This window comes from Malaclemys terrapin, chromosome 7 (assembly GCF_027887155.1).
Source record: "Malaclemys terrapin pileata isolate rMalTer1 chromosome 7, rMalTer1.hap1, whole genome shotgun sequence".
Taxonomy (NCBI): domain Eukaryota; kingdom Metazoa; phylum Chordata; order Testudines; family Emydidae; genus Malaclemys; species Malaclemys terrapin.
Genome location: NC_071511.1, coordinates 95,421,494 through 95,444,821, shown reverse-complemented (window position 1 = coordinate 95,444,821; position 23,328 = coordinate 95,421,494). Strand labels below are relative to the sequence as shown.

At 46.1% G+C, this 23,328-nt stretch overlaps 1 protein-coding gene and 1 long non-coding RNA gene across 3 annotated transcripts in view; one reads left to right on the top strand and one right to left on the bottom strand.

Annotated features, from left to right (window-relative positions):
* Nucleotides 1–23,328, bottom strand: part of TNKS2 (tankyrase 2) — a 77,257-nt gene that overhangs the window by 35,520 nt on the left and 18,409 nt on the right. For both annotated transcript variants that reach the window (XM_054033739.1, XM_054033740.1), the window contains exons 8-11: nucleotides 19,780–19,966; nucleotides 18,883–19,004; nucleotides 15,271–15,362; nucleotides 15,107–15,185 (exon numbers count right to left, since the gene is read on the bottom strand). In XM_054033739.1, the coding sequence (XP_053889714.1) occupies nucleotides 15,107–15,185; nucleotides 15,271–15,362; nucleotides 18,883–19,004; nucleotides 19,780–19,966 (480 nt within the window). The remainder of the gene's footprint in view (nucleotides 1–15,106; nucleotides 15,186–15,270; nucleotides 15,363–18,882; nucleotides 19,005–19,779; nucleotides 19,967–23,328) is intronic.
* LOC128840132 (uncharacterized) lies at nucleotides 10,641–11,882 on the top strand. Its single transcript, XR_008445606.1, has 2 exons — nucleotides 10,641–10,722; nucleotides 11,560–11,882. It is a non-coding gene; the product is annotated as an uncharacterized LOC128840132 (long non-coding RNA).

Sequence of the window (23,328 nt, the reverse complement as noted above, 5' to 3'; positions counted from 1 at the left end):
TCCTGTCTCTGACGAGGCGGGGGGGGGGGGGGTAGAAGCGCTGAGGCTGCGGCCTAAATGGTCTGCGCTGAGGGCCCACAACATGCATCCCCAGGGAGCGCATGATTGTTCTCGAGTCCTTGAGGCTCTGCAGGCGAGAGTCCGTCTTGTCCGAGAACAATCCATGTCCCTCAAAGGGCAGATCCTGTAGGGTTTGCTGTAGCTCCGGAGGCAAACCCGAAACTTGAAGCCAGGAGATCCTCCGCATAGCGATACCCGAAGCCAGGGTCCTCGCAGCTGAGTCTGCTATGTCCAAGGAGGCCTGCAAGGAGGTCCGAGCCACCTTCTTACCCTCCTCTACCATGGCTCCAAACTCTTCCCTGGACTCTTGGGGAATCAACTCCTTGAACTTCCCCATAGAGTTCCAGGAGTTAAAATTGTAACGGCTCAATAGCGCTTGTTGGTTCGCCGCTCTAAGTTGCAGCCCTCCGGCTGAGTAAACCTTACGGCCAAACAAATCGAGCCGCTTAGCCTCTTTTGATTTAGGCGCTGCAGCCTGCTGGCCGTGGCGCTCTCGTGCGTTCACTGATTCCACCACCAGTGAACACGGTTGGGCGTGGGTATACAAGTACCCGTAGTCCTTAGACGGGACAAAGTACTTCCTTTCCACCCCTCTCGCTGTGGGTGGGATAGAGGCAGGAGTTTGCCATATCGTATCCGCATGGGTTTGTATCGTGCGGATCAGGGGTAGCGCCACCCTCGATGGGGCATCCGCTCCGAGGATGTTCACGATAGGGTCCTGTACTTCCACTATCTCCTCCGCCTGCAGGTCCATATTACGGGCCATCCTACGCAGGAGATCCTGGTGAGCCCGAAGATCTATCGGAGGGGGACCCGTACATGAAGTGCCCGCCACTGCCTCATCCGGAGAGGAGGAGGAAGACGCCTCCGGTGGTACTGGATCCAAGGGGGGGTCCTGATCCCCCTGCTCTTGGGCCGGAGCATCACCTGTACTCGGGTCTATGGTGTCAGGTGGCGTGGACACGGAAGCCTCCATGCCCCCTGGCGGAGGCCGAGAGATGGTGGATTCTGGGGCCCTTCTAACCGAGTGACCCGAGCGAGAGGTCGATGGTATTGGAGCCCTTTGCTCCTGGTGGTACGCCCACGGGGTCCAAAATGACCAGTGAGATGGTCCATGAGAGTGGTCCTCTGCCATCTCCTGCCAATGGCCCAAGTTCCGTTCCTCGGCTTGCCCTTGAGGGGGGTATGCCGATCTCGACAGGTCCTCCGAGGAGCGAGACACCGATCTTGACGGCCATGGCGGTGCCGAGAGAGATGAAACGACCCCCGTGGGCTGCGGTGCCGCACGGTACCGGTCCGGAGATGATCTATCTCTGCGCGGTGCGGGCGAACGGTGCCGGGACCGCGATCGGTGCCGATGACCTCGTCGGTGCCGGGAGCCGGATCTGGACCTCGACGAGGACCTGGAGTATGTCCGGTGCCGGGAGCGGCCTCTCGACGTCGAGCGTCGACCGGAGCGGTGCCGAGAACTACGTCTCGACGTTGATCGGTGCCGACGATCATAGCGGTGCCGAGACGTAGAGCGGTGCCGCGAAGAAGATCTTGGCCGCGAGTACGACCGGTGCCGAGGTGATATTCGGTGCCGGGACTGCGAGCGGCGTGGGGACCTGCTTCTGGACCTGGACCGGTGCCGAGGTTCCAGCCCTTGTGATGGAGGGCGCATCAAGGCAGGTTTCCCCCTTGACTGGACCGGGCGGGTCAACGGTGCCGTCGGTGCCAGTGGTTGAGGCGGTGCCGGCTCCGTGAGAGCTATCAAGTCTCTCGCCGCCACGAAGGTCTCCGGAGTCGACGGGAGTTGTATTACTGCCGGTCTCGGTGGAGACGCTATCTGCACCGGACTCAACGGCCTCGGTGCCAGAGTCGACAGTGCTGGAGGCACCTGTTTCCGGTGCTCCACCGGCGCACTCGGCTCTACCCCCGGCACTGGGGGAGCCGGCGTCTTCGGTACAGAGGTCCCCGTCTTATGGGCTTTTTTATGCCCCGGGGATAATGACCGGCGCCGAGGTGCCTGCTGCGGTGCCGACGAGGTCCGGTGCCGGGGAGGTTTGTCCGACACCGCCCGCGTTGTCGGCATTGCCGGTGCTGCTGGGGCACTGCGCACCGAGGCGCTAGGTGCCTGGGCCTGGCTCGTAGAAGGAGTGTCCGGGCTAAGTGCCGCCTCCATCAGGAGTTGCCGGAGCCGAAAGTCCCGCTCTTTCTTGGTCCTTGGTCTGAAGGCCTTACAGATCTTGCACTTATCTGTTTGGTGGGACTCTCCCAGGCACTTCAGACAGGAGTCGTGCGGGTCGCTCGTGGGCATAGGTTTAGCGCAGGAGGCGCACTGCTTGAAGCCGGGAGCTCTGGGCATGAGCCCGGGCCCGCGGCCGGGGGAGAAAGGGGGCGACGACCCCCTTAGTCCCCTGGACTATTATAACAAATCTAACAACTTTAAAAACTATTTAACTATTAAACTACAAACACTAGAACTATAACTATAACTACAACTGCGAATAACTAACTAAGCTAGGGAGAGTGGAGAACAGCTATGCCGCGCTCCACAGTTCCAACGACCGTCAGGGGCGGTAAGAAGGAACTGAGGGGGCGCCGGGTCGGCTGGGGTATATATTCAGCGCCATGAAGGCGCCACTCTAGGGGGCTCCACAGCCGACCCGCCGGTGTTGCTAGGGTAGAAAATCTTCCGACGATCGTGCACGCGGTGCGCACACACCTAATGGAATGGATATGAGCAAGCACTCGAAGAAGAACTTCATGTTCCCCAAAGACAATCCAACACATTACTGGCGTGAAATCCCCAAAGGTGACAAAGCGGAGAGGCCGTGGCTTATATACTCAAAAACCCAGAATGCTGCATACTGTTTTTGTTGCAAACTCTTCCAGTCTAATGTTCCAGCCACAATGGGTTCTACAGGAACAAAGGACTGGAAAAATCTGGCATGCCATGAGAAGGCAGCAAATCACCAGAGAGCATTCCATAGGTGGAAAGAGCTTGAGATGAGACTAAGGTTAAAGGCAACCAGAGTTGATCAGCATCAAGAGAAGATTGCATCAGAGTCTCTTTACTGACAAAATGTTCTGACAAGGCTCGTTGCCATTGTGAGAATGCTTGCTGCCCAAAACCTAGCACTGCGTGGCACTTCAGATCAGCTGTATGTGCCAAACAATGGAAACTTCCTTAAAATTGTGAAGCTGATGGCTGAGTTTGATGCTGTACTTCAGGAGCATCCAAGAAGAGTCACCACCCAAGAAACGTACACACCCCACTACAATTGAAAAAAACAATTCAAAATGAGATCATACAGTTACTGGCAACAAAAGACAATTTGTGGCAGATCTGAAGTCAGCAAGATATTACTGTGTTATTCTGGACTGCACACCTGACATCAGCCATACGGAACAAATGACTTTAATGGTTGTTGTTACAAAACGCACAACAGAACCTAGTGAAAATATCCCTGCAAGGGTGACTGTCAGAGAGCATTTTCTAGAATGTATTGACATTCATACTATAGGAGCTGGTATGACAAATGTGCTTCTTAAAAAGCTGGAAGATACAAGAATTGCGATAGCGATAATGGTGCAAACAAGAGAGGAAAGAGCAGAGGAACGCAGACATGGATGTGAGTTAAACCCTTGAGCTTTTTTTGTCCCATGCAGTTCTCATTCATTGAGCTTGGTGGTCAGTGATGCAGCATCAGTTTCTAGTGAGGCTGTTGAATTTTTAATGTAATTCAAAGCATCTATGTATTTTTCTCTGCATCAACTCATTGATGGCAAATTTTGAAGCAACATCTGGGAACATCCTCTCTGACACTGAAACCACTGAGTGCCACATGATGAGAAAGTTGAGTGGAGGCGATAAAGCCTATCAAACACCAAACTGGGAAGATAGATGATGCCATAGTTGCCATTATGGAGGATGCTGCTATGACAGGAACTCTTCATGGGAGAACAGTGGCAGAGGGAAATGGAATCACCAGAAACATACATCACTTCAAAATTTCTGTGTGGCTTAGTGTGGTGACATGACATACTGTTTGAAATAAATGTTGTAAGCAAGAGACTCCAAGGTTTTGACCTTGATATATCTGGAGCAATGGAGCAACTGGACAAAGCAAAGTCATAACTACAGTCTTACTGGTCAGATGAGGGATTTCAAAATGTTCTGAAGAGTGCACAGAAGTTGGCAGAGGAATTTCACACAAACTATTTTCCCACCCATTCAAGAATACAAGAGTCACCGAATAAGACATTTTGATTACGAGGTATGGGATAATCCCATGAGATCCTAAACAACAATTCAAAGTTGAATCCTTTAACCAGGTGCTAGATTGTGCAATACAGTCACTTAAAGAATGTTTCATGCAGCTCCAGGAACACAGCAGTATATTTGGGATGTTGCATGATATTCCAAAACTCCTCACTATACCTGAAGAAGACCTACACCAGCAATGCAGGACACTAGAAACAGTGTTGACACATCATGACCTGCGCGATATTGATGTGAGTGATTTAGGTGATGAACTGAAAGCCCTTTCAAGATACATTTCAGCAGGATCAATTCCAAAGGCTGTTCTGGAATATATGTGCACAAATAAGATGACCACCCTCTTTCCAAATGCTTTTGTTGCTCTGCGCATACTTCTAACACTTCCTGTAACAGCTGCCAATGGAGAACGCAGCTTCTTCAAGCTGAAGTTAATAAAAACACATTTACACTCCACAATGACACAGGAGAGTCTGGTCGGCCTTGCAACCATCTCAATAGAGCATGAGCTGGCCCAGACTGTGGACCTTCAGGAAGCAGTTCAAATCTTTGCAACCAAGACGACACGGAAAGCACCACTTTGATTATTCAAACAGACAAAACTGCCAGTGTTTACTATGCAGACAAGAAAAGTTACATTTGCTGTTCAGGCATTTGAAAGTTAAGTTTTAATTAAAATTTTTGAACAAGGCATTTTAAAGTTGTTAGTTCTCCTTTATTGGGGTAGGTAGCAGAGCAGTACCATCAGAGGAGAAGAACAGGAAGAAGGCAGAATTGAGACCTTTCAAAGTTTTGGCCCAAGCAAGGAGGCATGAGGGCGTTGTTTGAGCTCCCCGCCTCAGGTGCCAAAGTGTTGTGGGCCAGCCCTGCAAAGGTAACCTAGCAAATATGAAAAATGTAAGCCAGTCGGGAATGTTGAATACAACAAGCAGCTGGGCTTTTATTTTACAGCAAAAGGGTAGCAGAGACCTAAGGATCCCGCAACCCTTAACTTCCAGTACATTTATTTAAAATGAATCAGTAAAGTTGGGGTTTTACCCAGAAAATTATTTCACTAACCCTCTCCAAAATCCTTAGGCAATGCCTGTGCAAAGCAGTCAGAGAATGATGGACAGGAATAATTGGTAGCTAGAGGTGTTGGCGCAAGCTATTTTGCTGACCCTTCCTTCACCAAATCTTAAGGGCAGCTATGCTTAACAATTTTAGCCCTCACTTAAGTTGGTACTGAGCCTGCTGCTAACCCAGACAGCTGCTCTGCAAAGGGTGTGCCTGCCATTGCCACAGAAGCTGCTGTAAGAGGAACTCCACTACTGCATCTTACACTAGCACTAGAGGAGAACACACTACTCAGTCTCCATATGTTTCCCCCCCATCAGCCACTCCAACCTGCCAGTCCTCTCAGGGTATGTCTACATAGCAATGTAAACCCAGGCTTGAGCCTGGGCTCAAGCTTAACTACGCTGGTGTCCACACACCAATTGTGCTAATCTAGGATTCAGATCTAGGGTCCCAGGACCTTGCAGGGATGGAGGGTCTGAGCCCTATTGCTTTCCTGTGTGCATGCCACCCTCGCTTAACTCTGGTCCTAGAAGTCCTCCAGATGTATCCCAGAGTTCCCAGTAGCAGAAGAGCCATTACTGCCTGGCCAACTGCACTCCCACTTCCTGCTCCAGTTCCTCCTTGCTGCTGCGTGGAACATGCTCGGAGCAGGAAGCAAAGCTGACAGGTGGGAGGCAGCTCCTGGCTGTTGAGGGTCATCCCTCCCCTGGCCTGTGGCCATGCTAAACCAGATCTGCCGATCTGCCTCCCTGTAGGGCAGTTCCTGCTCCACTCTCTGGCCCTTGCTCCTGGCCCCCCACAGCCATCCTGGGCAGGGGTGCCTGGGAAATGTGCGCTGTGAGGGCAGAGAGTGGAAGCCAGCCTCAAAACTCTTCCACATCTACCCAGGGATCCTTTATCCCTGCCCCCCAGGGTGCAGCAGGGGCAGGGATAAGGGATCTCAGGAGGGTGCTGGAGTACACTGCAACCCAAGCCCTGGGGAATGCACTTCACTGCTCTGCAGTTGGCAGCAGCCAGGCTGGGATGTGTGCACAATTTTCCTCTGAAACCTACTTTTTACGTCAAATATCAAAACAGACAAAAATAAATAAAAAACCAACCAAACAAAAACACCCTCGCTAAACATCCCATTTTAAAAATGAAGAATTTCAAAGTTTAATTTTGATAGTTTGAAAGTCGTGGGCACTGATATCCTAATTATCCTGAGAACAGGTGCAAATGGGCATTTTCCTGACAATGTGACTCAGCCTAGAGGTAGAGAGCCCAATTCTCAGATTAGATGGTAGTTCAGTATAAAGCCTCCTCAAACTGCAGTCATTCTCCTGAGACAGCCACCAAAGGAGCTAGTTATGAAGTTTATGTACTCGTGGACTCCTTATGGGCACCTGAGTCCCATCAATGGCACCACTACAGTTAGGAAACAAGGTGGGCAGTAGTGTTTTCCCACAGTGCAACACATTCGTAGGGCTAGAGTGTTGACAATGGGGAGCGGGTTGTCTACCCACTCTGGGATAGGGTAACTTTGACTGAGATCTGTGCACTGCAGTGTGGATGCCAGAGCCCTAGGTTCGAGCACAGGTCAGAAAATTCTAAGCCTAGGGTTAAAATACAGTGTTAACATTCAAGCCAGGGTTCTCTGACATGGGTCAACTGACTCTAGTCCCACTAACCCTAGGCTTACGTTGCTGTGTAGACATACCTTTAGCTTCAACATGGAGTTTAAAGAGCCAATACCAGGGAGGAGTCTGGAGCTCTGCTTCAACCAACATCATGCAAGGGAAGCCTGTTTTCCTTCCCTTTCATATCAGCCAAAGTAGACCAGAAAGCCTCAAGATACAAAAGGGGCACATTCCCTGAATGACTACCCTGTCCACCATAAAGGGGGACCCACTCTTCACCCGTTTGCCCTATAGCTGGAAGCCTCAATATGACACACCTCTGCCGGGTAGGGGAGCCACCCAGAGAGTGCTCTGTGAAGTGCTAGGGAGGAATAAACATGGTGGGTTGAGAGTTATTAGGGAAGATGGCTTAGAGTAGCAATTCTCACTCCACATGGCAAATAGTTCATTTAATTGACAATGGTAATGCTAAGACTTAAAAAAGGAACACAAAATATTTAGTCTGCTCTTGAACACAGCATCTAGGCTAAAAGAGGATGCATTTTTCTTTGAAGTTCAGCATTTAACAACAGCTCTTGGCAAGTACCACAGCTTCAAAAGGAAAATCTTACTGCTTTATTAATACAAGTTCAGTAAGGCTGAAGGTATGTTAGACCACTAAAATGTGGCCTAGAATGCATTAGAAATGACTTGAAAAAGGAAATTGTAAAAATTCTCAACTGCAGTAATACATTCCTACTACGCTGCAGATAAGCAAATATTCAGTATGTTACTGAAGTTTAAGGAATTTAAACGGCATATTGGGCTGCATTAGTAGGAGCACTGCCAGCAGATCGAGGGAAGTGATTATTCCCCTCTATTCGGCACTGGGGAGGCCATATTTTGGCCCCCCCACTACAGAAAGGATGTGGATAAATTGGAGAGAGAGTCCACCGGAGGGCAACGAAAATTATTAGGGGGCTGGAGCACATGACTTATGAGGAGACGCTGAGGGAAGAGGAGGTTACTCACCCTGTGCAGTAACTGACGTTCTTCGAGATGAGTGTCCCTGTGGGTGCTCCACTACAGGTGTTGGTGCGTCCCTGCGCCTTCGCCCGGAGATTTTTGCAGCAGTACTCATAGCGGCCACGCATGCTCAGAATCTGCCCCCCCGCTGTGACTCTAGGGTAATAGAACGCATGCGTGGCCGGTCTCCTCAGTTCCTTCTCTACCACGGAGGCCCCCCAACTCCGAAGTAGAGGGGAGGAGGGTGGGTAGTGGAGCACCCACAGGGACACTCATCTCGAAGAACGTCAGTTACTGCACAGGGTGAGTAACCTCCTCTTCTTCTTCGAGAGATGTCCCTGTGGGTGCTCCACTACAGGTGACTTAAAAGCAGTGTATCTTAAGGAGGTAGGGACTTCGGATCTGGTAGGAACGCCGTCGAGAGTACCGCCCTGCCCAAGCGTATGTCAGATAAAGGGCCTTGAATAAGGGCATAGTGTTTAACAAAAGTATGGTCAGATGACCAGGTGGCTGCTTTACAAATGTCAGCCAAGGGGACTTTGCGTAAGAACGCGATGGAGGCAGCCAGAGATCTAGTGGAGTGTGTTCTAATGCCATCTGGAGGTGCAACCCCTTTCATCTGATAGCACAGTCGGATACACTGGGAGATCCAGTTCGAGAGTCTCTGGGTAGAAATAGGCATGCCCTTGGAGCGCTCTGCAACAGAGACAAAAAGTCTAGAGGAGGTTCTAAAGGGTTTGGTTCTATCCAAATAGAATGACAAGGCTCTGCGAACATCTAGTGTATGCATTGAGGCTTCAAAGGAGTTTGCATGTGGTTTCGGGAAAAAAGTCGGGAGGTGTATGGGTTCATTAATATGGAATGATGAGTGAGCCTTTGGAAGAAATTTGGGATGCAATCTGAGGGTAACCTTGTCTTTAAAAAATATCGTATATGGTGGATGAGCTATGAGAGCTGCTATTTCTCCTGCCCGTCTGGCAGAAGTAATTGCCACTAGAAACGCCGTTTTCATGGAGAGGTGTAAAAGGGATCACGTGGCTAGGGGTTCGAAGGGTTGCTGAGTTAGGGCAGACAGTACCAGATGAAGGTCCCAGGGGGTGGCCGGTTGTTTAATGTCTGGATATAAGGTTTGTAGGCCCTTGAGGAAACGCTTCGTAGTAGCGTGAGCAAAGACAGACGTATCATCAATTTTGTCGTGGAAAGTCGTAATAGCAGCTAAATGGACCCTGATGGAGCTGAAAGAAGGGCCTTAAGCGATCCGGCCTAAGAGATAGTCCAATATAAACGGAAGAGGTACCGAGGTAGGAGAAAGATGTTTGGCAGAACACCAATGTGTGAATCGTTTCCACTTTTGAAGATAGGTCTTGCGAGTAGCTTGCGTTCTGCTATGTAGGAGCACCTCCTGAACTTGTTCGGAGCAATCTAATTCGCGTTGGGAGAACCACGTAGGAACCAGGCCTTGAGGTGAAGCATGGACAGGTTGGGGTGGAGAAAACGACCGTGCTGCTGAGATAGAAGGTTCGGAATAAGCGGCAGGGAGATTGGTGGTTGGATTGACATTCTGGTGAGGAAGGGAAACCATGGTTGTCTGGGCCACGATGGGGCAATGAGGATCACCTTGGCTCGATCCGTTCGTATTTTTATCAGAACCCTGTTGAGAACTGGTATCGGGGGAAACGCATAGAATAGGTTTCGGTGCCATGAGATCATGAATGCGTCCCCCAGGGAATGTTTGCCCAGTCCTGCTCTGGAGCAGAAATTGAGACATTTCTTGTTCTTTGCAGTTGCAAAGAGGTCTATTGTTGGGTAACCCCATATGCTGAATACGTTGTGAATGGTTTTCTCGTCTATCTCCCACTCGTGGTCCCATGGGAAGCGTCTGCTCAGTTCGTCCGCTGTGGTGTTCATGATTCCGGGAAGATAAGCAGCTGATACCCGGATGTTGTTCACAATGCACCAATTCCAGAGCTTCATAGCCTCTGTGCACAGCGAATGGGAACGAGCTCCGCCCTGCCTGTTTACGTAAAACATGCAAGCAATGTTGTCCGTCATTATGCGTACGTGATGATGTTTGATTAGTGGCAGGAAGTGACGGCACGCGTTGCGAATGGCTCGAAGTTCTAGTACATTTATGTGCAGGGAGGTCTCGGTTGGTGACCATAGTCCCTGTACTGTGTGATGAGACATATGTGCACCCCACCCTGTCATAGATGCATCGGTGGTCAGAATGCGTGATGGAGCCTGTTGAAGAAACGGGACTCCAGAACAAAGGTTGGAGTGGACAGTCCACCAACGTAGCGAGTCTTTGACTGGAGTAGGCAGGGAGAGAGTCTTGTTTAAAGAATGCATATTCGGTTTGTAAACCGTTGCCAGCCACGCTTGGAAGCACCTCATGTGTAGGCGTGCATTCTGGACGACAAAAGTGCACGAGGCCATGTGACCTAGTAGTTGCAGGCAGTCTCGGGCAGTTACCTGAGGGCTGTTGCGAATAGTTGTGGTCAGTTGTTTTATGGAATTGTAGCGATCGGGTGGGAGCGATGCTAGCCCGGTCTGAGAGTCGAGGTCTGCGCCTATGAACTGAAGGTGCTGGGTGGGGCGTAATGTGGATTTGTCTTTGTTTATTTGTAGGCCGAGAGAAAAAAAGCACTCGACTGTGAGTCGTGTGAACCGGAGCGCCTCGTCGAATGTTGAAGCTTTGAGGAGGCAATCGTCGAGGTACGGAAATATTATTACCCCTTGTCTCCTGAGGTGAGCAGTGACTACAGCTAGAAGTTTGGAAAAAGCACGGGGGGCTGTAGATAGTCCGAAGGGGAGTACCCTGTATTGGAAATGTGTGGAACCAAGGGTAAATCGGAGGAAACGTCTGTGGGCCGGATGTATAGTGACGTGGAAATAGGCATCTTGTAGGTCGAGGGCAGAAAACCAGTCGCCCTGCTCCAGCGCTGGGATTATGGTATTGAGGGTCACCATCTTGAACTTTTGCTTTTTGATGAATCTGTTGAGCCGCCTGAGATCGAGGATTGGTCGCCATCCCCCATTTTTCTTCTCCGTTAAGAAATAATGGGAGTAAAAACCCTTCCCTCTGTGTCGCTCTGGCACGATTTCTACTGCTCCCAGATGAAGGAGATGTTGCACCTCTTGGAGGAGTAGCTGCTCGTGAGAAGGGTCCCTGAAGAGGGACGGGGAGGGTGGGTGGGTGGGAGGTAAGGAGAGGAAGGGGATGACGTATCCAATTGTAACTACCTCTAAGACCCACTTGTCGGAGGTAATCTTCCTCCATTGTTGGAAAAAAGGTCGTAGGCGGTGTCCAAAGATTGGTGTGCCGGCTGAAGTGAGGGCATTGCTTTCTAAACCCTCGACCAAGTTTTCAAATCTGCCTATTAGCTGGTGGGGGTTGAGGCGCCCCTGTAGAGTTTGGGCGACGTCGCTGGAATCTTGGTCGTGGACGTTGCGGCTGTTGCTGTTCCTGCGGTCTATGGGAAGGTTGTGTAAATGCGGGATAACGTGGCCGGTGGTATGGTTGGTATCGATATTGTAGTCTTCTTGCCGTAGGTGTCTGGAGACCTAAAGACCGGAGGGTTGTTCTGGAGTCTTTCATTGAATGAAGCACTTCATTCGTGTTAGCAGCAAAGAGTTTGTCACCGTCAAAGGGAAGATCTTCAATTGTGTTCTGAACTTCGCGAGGAAAAAAGGAAGAGGAGAGCCATGAGCCCCGTCGCATGACTATCGCTGTAGCGGTAGATCTTGCCGCTGTGTTGGCTACATCGAGGGCTGCTTGGAGAGCGGTGCGTGAAATGGCTTGGCCCTCAGAAACTATAGCTCTGAACTGTTGTTTTCTTTGTTCTGGAATGTCATCAATAAAGTCCATTAACTTATTATAGTTTTTATGGTCGTATTTTGCCAGGACTGCAGTATAATTAGCTATGCGAAATTGGAGGGTGGAGGATGCATAGACCTTGCGACCAAACAGGTCCAGTCGTTTGCTATCCTTGTTAGGTGGGGCAGAACGAGAATACTGTTGTCTGGCCCTCTGGTTCGCAGCGTCCACTACCAATGAGTTTGGTGCTGGGTGGGTAAAAAGGAATTCAGAGTCCTTTGGAGAAATAAAATACTTCTTGTCCGCTTGCTTGCAGGTAGGTAGGCTTGTCGCTGGAGTCTGCCAGATGGACTTAGCGGGTTCTAAAAGGGCTGCGTTAATTGGAAGTGCCACTCTGGAGGAAGAAGGGGGCTGTAGGATGTTCGTTAGCTCATGCTGTTGTTCGGGAACCACTTCCAAGTTAATGTTCAGGTCACTAGCAACTCTCTTAAAGAGGTCCTGGAATTTTGTATATTCATCAGAGGGAGTGGGAGGAAGGGGAAGTAATGCTTCCTCCGGTGCTAACTCCGGATCTGTTGGACCAGGAGAAGGGCTAGGTTTATCCTGGGAACGTGGCTGTGTTGCCAGGCGTCTCGTGTCACTAGCATATGCATTAGGAGACGGCACTGGATCAGTGTTGCGCCTGGTCGAATGGCCACGGGGCATGTGTTCCCGAGGGTATGATGTCCATGGTGTCCAGTATTGCCATGGTTGCGGGTAGGGCATAGGTGGTGCCATCCAGGGGTTCATCCCCCAAGGGGCAGGGTCCTGAGAGTGGGATGAGGTAATATTTCCATAGCCCTTATTGCTCTGGGTCCGGGGCTGGGAGTCATGATATGGGGAAAAAACTCCCTGTGGATCTGCTTCCTCCTCACTGGAGGAAAACTGCTCAGATCCTGACTCAGGCATCGAAACAGAATATGCATTCATGAGCGGAGACTGCAAGGTAGGTGATACTAGCAGATCAGCTGTCTGGGTAAAATGAGTGAAAGCAGCTCCTGCGGGAGATGAAAGCTGAGCCGACAGAGGCTGCTGCACAAGAGCATTCCTGCGATCGGGGCTTCTGGCTGTGATCTGTGTGTCAGAATGCCCCGCAGGCGTCGGTGCCGCGGTCGGTGCCGGGCGAGAAATGTCGGGCTGCCTCAGGTGAGGCGTGCTGTAGAATGTCGGCACCGTCTCATTCGCGGTGCCGAACGGTGCCGAACGGTGCCGTCCCTGAGGCAGGCAACTGGAAGCCTGATGCCTCGGCACCGGAGCTTCTCGGCGGCGCTGAAGCCTCAGGCGGCTTTTGCGCTGTGCCAGAGGAGCCTGGATCGTGAAAATTGCTGAGGCGAGGAATCACAGGCAGAGAGATCGTTGATCTGCCTGGAGAAACTTTATGCCTCATAGTCTTGCTCGGTGAGGAAAGGTGCCCCTTTTTCGTAGACTTCTTGAGCTTTTTTGAGGGGGGGGGGGGGCTGTGTCGGGTAGCGGAGCCGGCTTCAATGCCTGGGTCTGAAACTGACCCGATAGATTTTTGAAGCAGGAGCAGTTTGAGTTTAAGCTCCCTGTCTTTCCGTGCCCTGGAGCTGAGTTTACAGCAGTGGGCACATTTTTGGGGAATGTGAGCTTCCCCCAAATATTTTATACACTTTGAGTGCCCGTCCGATGACGGGATAGCTTCCTTACAAATAGCACAGCGCTTGAAACCGGTGGAGCCCGGCATAGCCGCGGCTGACAGGAAATTTTTTTTTTTTTTTTTTTTTTTTTTTTTTTTTAAGATAAACTGGGTAAGTAACTATTTTAACAGAGAAAACTGACAGAAAAAAGTGGTTTCTAAAGGATAATTAAGGCAATAGTGAAGGATTCTCTAATGAGTCTGCTAAGCTCCGTCTCAGGCCGGGGACGGTTGAGAAGGAACTGAGGAGACCGGCCACGCATGCGTTCTATTACCCTAGAGTCACAGCGGGGGGGCAGATTCTGAGCATGCGTGGCCGCTATGAGTACTGCTGCAAAAATCTCCGGGCGAAGGCGCAGGGATGCACCAACACCTGTAGTGGAGCACCCACAGGGACATCTCTCGAAGAAGAACTGGACTTATTTAGTCTGCAGAAGAGAAGGGGGGGGGGGGAATTTAATAGCAGCCTTCAACTACCTGAAGGGGGATTCCAAAGAGGATGGACCTAGGCTGTTCTCAGTGGTGGGAGATAATGGAACAAGGAGCAATGGTCTCAAGTTGCAGTGGGGGAGATCTAGGTTGGATATTAGGAAAAACTATTTCACTAGGAGGGTGGTGAAGCACTGGAATGGCTTACCAAGGGAGGTGGTGGAATCTCCATCCTTAAGAGATTTTTAAGGCCTAGCTTGACAAAACCCTAGGTGAGATGATTTAGTTGGGTTGGTCCTGCTTTGAGCAGGGGGTTGGACTGGATGACCTCCTGAGATCTCTTCCAACTCTAATCTTCTACGATTCTGTCACTGTTTAACTACTAAATAAGATGTACAGAACAACTTTGTCTACATCAGCTAATATTGGCTATTCTGATTTGAGAATCTCTGAATTTTTCTAATAACTAATTAAGAAATTCAGTAACTCAATCCTATAACAAGTAGCTTTCTATTCTTCTCTGCTTCTCTCAATAGCCATGTCAGAAGTCCTACAGCAGTCAGCCTGTAATCAAGTTCCAAAAATCAGAATCCTAAGTCTTTATTTTAGCTGTCTTGTTCAATGTGATTACAGTAAGTGGCACACCCTATTTCCATACTTTCTATGTGAAAACTTGACCAAAATGCAGTGCAGCTGTGCAACATCTTGACATGATCTTAATTTTATTGCCAGTGACACCATTTAAATTTTTCTCCATTTTATCTTTCTGAATTTAAGCCCCAGATCTCTTACATACTATTCTTCTAACTAGTTTATTTGCCACCTCCTCTCTTTGTGTTTTTGTAAAACACCTTCACAATTCTATTGCTTATAATTAAGCACCAAATACATCTTTTTTCCATACTTAGTGAAAGTAGTAGTAATTAGTCAAACTACAGGGTTTTGTGTCTTAAAACTTTACAAATGTATGAAGTCTATATACATAATTCTATACAAGTGTGTGTATCATCTCTGTCTTGCATATGTAAACATGTATACTTACAAAAACTAATTCTATGCACAATACTGAATTTACAACTGCAGTCTGTCAACTTTGTGCTACAATGTTACATCTTATAGATAATTCTAGCCAAAGAAATACAGGAAGTAAGTCATACCTTAGCTTCATGCTTCACAACAACTTCAACGACATCATTATGCGCTTTTTCTGATGCCACATGGAGAGGTGTCAAGAAGCTTTATTAAAAAATAAATATTACAATTAAGTTGTATGCTATAAAATTATCCTGAACAATCAATAGCATCCATCAGTAGCACTCACTCTTTTGTCTTTTCATTGATGTTGGCTCCTTTTCTCAGAAGTAATTCACAGACTTGCTTTCTCTTGGGATAAGGAGATGCAGCAGCACAGTGCTAAATATTTCAAAATTGCAGCATTAATAATGCTCTTGTTATATACAGCATTTTATTAGTTGCTAATGAACAGCAAACTAAAGCAAGATCCTGTGTCAGGAACTGCTAGAACAGACCCATGCAGAGTACTATTAATTTCAATGCGACCTACATGTGGGTTTGTACCATGATTTTCCAACACAGCATTTAACTAAATTTCTAACACTAAGTTGTAGATTCTAAGGCCAGAAGGGGCTATCTATTCTGACTTCCAGTATAATATAATAATGTTGGGGAAATTAATGAACACAGAACCAGTAAATTAAAAAACAGGTAGATAACATGTTCTATATTCCTCTGTTAGCTTAATACAACTGCAGTTAGACAAACTGGTAACAAGAAGATACATTTGAGAGGAGAAAATGTCTTAAGGGTAGAGTCCTCTCTCACCAGTGGAAAACATGTGATACTGCAAATCTACTGTTGTTGATACATGAGTTCGGGAGAAACACTTTTAAAGTGGAAGACATTATCCTGTAACAATATCCTATTACAATGAAATGAGTTCTGTCCAACTAAATAGCTGAAGAAGACTGTCACTGTCCATTGGGGATGTTGCTGCAATAATAGAACAATTATTATTATACGATTGTCCTTTTATGCTTAGATTAGCTTGGAAAACAGTCCTACTGATTACTTCAACCAGAGAGCAGACTTCAGTACTTTTAAGCTTACATAGTATCCTACTCCTGAGGGATTTAATAATTAATATATTAATAACTAGAGGCATAGCTTCTAGAAATGGCACATAAATACATGAAAGGTATATGAGCACTTAAATGAAACTGATCTCGAAGTGCTTTAAAACAAGGAATCTGGCCCAGATTTTTAAAGGTATTCAGGTGTTGCTGTGCTCAGAGTTGCCACACCTAACTGATCTAGGAGCCTAGGTCTCATCTTCAAAAGAGATTTAGGAGCCAAAAACCCATTGACGGCCAAAGAGATTTTAGCTCCTAAGTGACTAAATCCCTTTTGAACATGAGACTTAGGTGCTGCAATGCTGAGTGCAGCAATGTCTAAATATCTGGGCCTTAGTCTCAATATTCATGGTAAAACAAATATCTCCATTTTACAGATGAGGAAATAGGCAGACAGTGATTAAGTGACTTGCTTAATGTCACATGGGCATCTGGACCAGAGGGAATACAAAAAAGATTTCTGGACTTCTCACCTTACATCTTACCTTTAGACCCCCTGTACTTCTACACCCCAACAATTAACCACAAGCTGGTCTGTCTCCATCTTAACAGTTCCAGAATAGAAAATTACAACTACCAACCAGGGTTGAGGTATGGGGTCTATAACTATCGAAGAGCTATGTTTCTATGTTTGATTGATAACCCATAAAAAGGATACCAAGGTTGATACCAAGCCAAAGAAAAACAAACTAAAAACTCTAATATTAGTGTATGAGAGAAGATTCTTAGTATAGCCCACTTAACTGAGGCGGACAAAATTTGGTATAACAGTACCTAGGACTTTGAGAATCTTGAAGTCTATGTTAATTACAGAGATGGATCAATAATTTGTACATATTGGATGAAATCCTGGCCCCAGTGAAGTCAATGAGAGTTTTGCCATTGACTTCAATCGAGCCAGGATTTTACCCATTTTATTTCTTTGACTTGAGAATCAGTATAGTAACAGCAGTTTTAGGTTTGGAGGTTGAACTTATAAAATCACTCAAATAGCTAGCAACAAAATTTATTTAATTATTATTTATATAAATATATTAGAAAATCTAGTTTCAGGCTCTTAATATTCGAATGGTTTTACTAGACTAAATTCATCCCTTGAACAAGAAAAAGGCAAGGGAGTTACATTGATTGCATCTGGACCATGTAATCCAGTATTTCTGGCAAAAACGCTTTTCAGGAACTGTAACTAGGTCATGCTTGGGGCCCTACTAAATTTCAAATTTCATGGTCATATGATTTTAAAAATCGTGAATTTCTTGATTTCAGATATTTATATCTGAAATTTCATGATGTTGTACTTGTAAGGGTCCTGGCCCAAAAAGGAGTTGTGAGGTGGGTCACAAGGTTATTGTAGGGGGTTTGAGTTACTGCTACCCTTACTTCTGCTGGCAGCAGTGCTGCCTTCAGAGCTGGGTGGCCAGAGAGCGATGACTGCTGGCCGGGAGCCATTGCCAGCAGCAGTGCAGAAGTAAGGATGGCATGGTACCATATTGCAACCCTTACGTCTAAGCTGCTGCCTGCAGAGCTAGGCCCTCGGTCAGCAGCCACACTCTCTGGCTGCCCATCTCTGAAAGCAGCAGTGCAGAAGTAAGGTGGCATCGTATGGTATTGCCAGCCTTACTTCTGCGCTGCTGCTGGCGGGGCGCTACCTTCAGAGCTGGGTGCCAAGCCAACAGCCGCCGCCCTCTGGCCACCCAGCTCTAAAGGCAGTGCAGAAGTAAGGGTGGCAATACCACGACCTCCCCAAAATAACCTTGTGACACGCCCCCCACAACCCCTTTTTAGGTCAGGACCCCTTTGAGAAACGTTCGTCTTCCCCGTGAAATCTGTATAGTATAGGGTAAAAGCACACAAAAGGCTAGATTTCATGGTCCATGATGCATTTTTCATGGCCGTGAATTTTTTACCATGGGCCACATAAAGGATATTACACAATAGCATTTTCTGTTCTCTTTCCTCATCTCTCTTTCCTTTTACTTTGTTTGCCATTTCCCCTCTCTCTTCCTCAACATATAATAACTATCAGAATAAAGTAATCAAAAGCAAGAGAGTGGGAATCAAGCATGAGTTTGTAATGATCAAGCCACACAAGTCTGACTTATTTTAACAATTACTAAAATTTCTAGATGAAGGCGCCAAACACTTTTCATATGGATTGAAAACTGGCTGGATTCTAAGCCAAAAAAAAAAAAAAAAAAAATTAGGATAAATGGCTGTGTCAGGAATAGAGGCAGAGAGAAAGCTGCCTACTGCAGTGCTGCAGCAGTTGGCATTAGACTGAGCTTATCTTTATTCTTTCAATTCACTGATGAAACATGCATATGAAATTACATTGAAAAGTGAAAAACCACCTACAAGGATAGAACGACAAAAGCCATTAGAAGAGATTAGAAATAGGAGCAGACAGTAAGTGTGGTTCAACCTGAAAAAAATGTAAGCTAATATATGTAGAAGAAAACTTAGAAACTCAAGTATTCAGTGGATTGAGAAAGATGACAAACAGTGGTAGACACGACCTAGAGAAAATAGACAAATTGGGTACAACCTTTCGCTGATATGGTAGCAGCGAACTATCCTGCAAGACTTGACAGGAATGTGAAAAGTTTAAATTACAAAGGATACTCTAGATGTGTTAACTTAATAATTTCTTATACACTAGAGTTGACTTGCCAGTCTTTATCAAAGTCAGGCTCTCAGAAATTGGAATTTGTTTTAAAGCATTGCCGAACATATTTAGTTTAGCCACCACACATCTTAAATCACTAATACATCTGAAATATTACCAATGCTGTTTCATGAGTTTGAGGATGCTTGAAATTCACTGTTTCCAAAGAAAGATATTTTTTGAGGCGAGCTACATCTGATTCTCGTGCCGCCTGTAGCAGGGAGTGACCTTTGAATTCATCTGGAAAAGAAAGATTATATTCTTTATAGGTCTGGAAAGTATTAAAGGGATTGTTTGCTTCTAGTAGGGAAATGCTCCTTTCAGTGCATGGGAGAGACCTTAGAAAGCCATTTCTAGTAATTTACTGTAAACGGGCTCATTATATGGATGTAACCCAGCACTCTATATACTCCAGAAAATTACTACTTTGTCCATGAATAGGCTGAGCATGAGGATTCCTTAGCTATGCCAGACAGAACTCATGTCTCAATTCTCCACTTTAGAAGTTGAGAGAAAGCGGTAGCATTTCATCTTCAGAACAAACGTATTCAGAGTTCTAAGTAATTATGCTGTTTTGTTGTTGTTGTTGTTTTTGTTCAAATGATCTTTGCTGAAGAGAAAAATGGTGTTACTGTGAATAAGTTTTTGGAAAGATCATAGGGAGAAGTGGGGAAGCAGCAGGAAGAAAACAGGATTCCAGGAAAGAAAAATCTACACAAGCCATTACAGCCACAAGACTGTTGAAGAGTAACTAAAATCTGTTTTTAAATCTAGGTTCAAAAGGGCCTGTTAGTTGTATATATTTGAAACTATTTTCATGTTTTAGGATAATATTTTCAGGTAGGCATTACACAATTGTTTGCAAAATGTAAACACTTTCTCCCAAACTTGATATCAGTGTGATACTGTTTATGAAACTTAAGGCACATATTACAAAGAAAAACAACTGATCAACTGGAGATGAGCTATGAAATGCCAACTATCCTATTCAGTTTCACATTCACTTTATACTCACATGCCAATCGTTCTTTTAATTGAGGTGTTGGGGCTAAATCAATGGTGCTTTTATTGTGACAGTTCAACAGCGTTGGATCAGCACCATAACTTAACAAGAGAGAACACACTTCCACCCTGTTCTTAGAAGCTGCTTCATGCAGAGGAGTGAACTGCCACAGATCCATAGCATTCACACATGCTCCATGCTGGGAAAGTTACAAAAACAAAGCAGACTATTAGAGAAAAATTGCAATTATTAATTGCAACAAAGCAAACAGCAAGATAAATATATAAGTATATATATGCATGCAGTTTCCAAGATATTTTTCCAGAAATATCGATTGTAAATCCTTATACAGCCCCCATTACCATACCATCAGAGTGCCTCATAATCTGTAATGAATTTATCCTTACAACACACCTGTGAGGTAGGGCACTATTACAATCCCCATTTTATAGATAGGGAAGTGAGATACAAAGAAACTAAAGGCCTAGTCTACTCTAGAAAATTAAGTCAGCACAATGACATCACTCAGAGGTGTGAAAAATCCAAACCTGAGTGGCACAGTTAGGATGACCTAAGTCCCAGTCGACTGAAGAATTTCAACTCTTGGGGAGGTGAATTACCTATGACAACAGAACCTCTCCAGTTAGCATCTATACCAGGTGTCGGCAAACTTCGGCACGCGCCCCATTAGAATAATTCGCTGGCGGGCTGCGAGATGTGTTTAGGTTGACTGACAGCAGGCATGGCCCCCTGCAGCTCCCAGTGGCTGGGAATGGCAAACCGTGGCCACTAGGAGCTGTGGGGGCCGTGCCTGCAGATGGTCAACCTAAACACATTTCGTGGCCTGCCAGTAGATTACCCTGATGGGCCGCATGCCGAAGGCTGCTGACCCCTGGTCTACACTGAAGTGCTGCAGCGGCGCAACTGTGCTGCTGTAGCATTTTAAGTGTAGACAAGCCCTAAGTGATGTGCCCAAGGTCACAAAGAAAGCCAGTGTCGGAGCAGGGAATTGCGCCTAAGTCTCCCAAACTCTAGGCTAGCTCTCTAACCACTGGATCATCCTTCCTCTCACTATTATCACAACTATATTATCATCCTTCCATCATTAGTCTCTACATAACTGAATGGTTCTTTAGCCTAAGTAAGAGCTACCATTTCCCAAGAGGAAGTTGACAGTTTTTGACAAAATGATAAATCAGTCTGTGAACACAAAAAAATGTTTATAAACTCAGTTGCTTCAAGGCAACTTCTATTTACTCTAAGAGTCACATTTTTTAAAAATTAACATTTTTTGTTACATAACAAAATACTAACAAAAAGTTTATTGCAACACTAATCCTCATCCTGTCACTTGCCTTCAAATGCTGAGAAGCACTTTTTGTCACAAATTGTCAACCAACATAAATCTGCTAACGCAGCAAGAAAATTCTTATTTAATAGTTTAAACTTTTAACTAGTTTTAAAATACATATATTTCAAAATGAGTTGCAGATTCTTTCCCCTACAAATCATCAAAATGTAGTAGTTTGGGATTAGAAACACAGTTGTGTCTGTATGCCCAGGACAAAATAGTCTGTATTTTGTATCTACTTGAGTTACATATTTTTCTTCTAAAAATTTAAAGTAATTCTGTACATACTTTTATACTTACCTGCAATTTTAAACTATAAAAAACATCTCCAGTTAAAAATCTAAGCTAAATTAAGGTTTTAAATAGTTATCAGTTATTTAAGGGGAAAAATATTTAAAATATTGTATTAAAAAATCCTGTAATGCCAAGTTAAGGTTAAACCTAAGTTAAGGTTAAACCTAAAAATCTTAAACATGCAAATGCATTTTTAGTCATCCACTAAGCCTTAAGTCTGATGCCAGACCTGTGCCTTCCACAGAACCAGGGCCGGCTTTAGGCCGATTCAGCCGATTTGGCTGAATTGGGCCCTGCGCCAAGAGGGCCCCGCGCTGCAGCTGTTCACCCCGCCCACTTCCCCCTCCTCCCCTGCCCTGCATGACCCGCCCCCTCCCCTGCTTCCCGCGAATCAGAGATTCGCGGGAAGTCTGAGACTAAGCAGCAGGGGCGGGCCGGCCGGCAGCACAAGGTAAGCTGGGGTGGGGGCGGAAGAAGGGCTCCGGGGAGGCGCGGCCCGTTCCCGCAGGCCCCAGCACGGCCCCCGTGGCCCGGCTCCGGCCCGGTCCCCGCGGCTCGGGGCCCCCCCGGCGGCGCGGCTCGGGGCCCCCCCGGCGGCTCCCCCCCGGCCCCCCTGCGGCGCGGCTCGGCTCCTGGGGGCAGGGCTTGCAGCAAGCCCCGCCCCCAGGAATCGGGCCCCGCTCTTGCTAAAGCCGGCCCTGCACAGAACCATAACATCTGTGTCTAAGATAGAGACATTTCAATGTAATTTTTCATAAAAAACACTTCAAAAATCCTCTTTATATTGCTTGCCTGTGAAGTCAAGGAATTTTTGAAATTTCTGGTTTTTTACATGTACATACAGTAGAACCTCAGTTACGAACGCCTTGAGAATGGAGGTTGTTTGTAACTCTGAAATGTTTGTAACTTTGAATAAAACGTTATGGTTGTTCTTTCAAAAGTTTACAATTGAACATTGACTTCATACAGCTTTGAAACTTTACTCTGAAGAAAAATGCTGCTTTCCCTTTATTATTTTTAGTTTACATTTAACACAGTACTGCAGCAAAAAGTATTTGCTTTTTTTTTTAGTCTCTGCTGCTGCCTGACTGCGTAGTTTCAGTTCCAAATGAGGTATGTGGTTGACTGGTCAGTTCATAACTCTGGTGCTTGTAACTTTGAGGTTCTATTGTATTATGTAAGCATTATTACCACCATCTGGTATGACCCTAAGTATTGGTTTGGTTCTTAAAAGGTTTGTACACCCAGATATGAGCATCCATGTTAAGTCTCACAATACAACACCACATTTGATATACAAAATGGTGTATTCCGGAAAAGGTGTGGAAACCTATCTTTTCCTAGTGGTCTAGTTACGTTCTTAAAGAAGGCAAGAACGGTTTTCTATAATGTAAACACAGTGCACACCTGCTTAAGTGTATTTTAAACTACTGAATGCAGTTTCAATGTTTCAGTTTACAATTTAGCAGCAGACAATAAGCCTAACAACAAGAGTAAGATAATTCAGTTAAACCACTTCAAGTTTTGGCAACGCTGACTATTTCCTATGGTGTAGGACAGGGCACTGGTAAATACTATCTTAAACTGAGAAAAATACTTGCATCAGTGTCCAGCAAGTTTCAGCAAGCACAGAACAAATCTTTTCAAACTTTGGATACATCCATTCAAAATTGAGGAATAGGCTCCATCTATCCACTACATCAAAGTTGGTCTTCTGATACACAATGCAGCATGGTCAAATGGACCTGGATTGGTAGTCTGCAATTCTGCATGTTTCTGATTGCTTAATGCTTCAAGCCTACAACTCTGCATTACTGTCGTTTCATATAATCAAATGTTTTTAATGTTTATATAACACTGAAAACTGAAATATGAATCATGACATGTATAGCTTCCTTGAGAAAATACCAAACTAA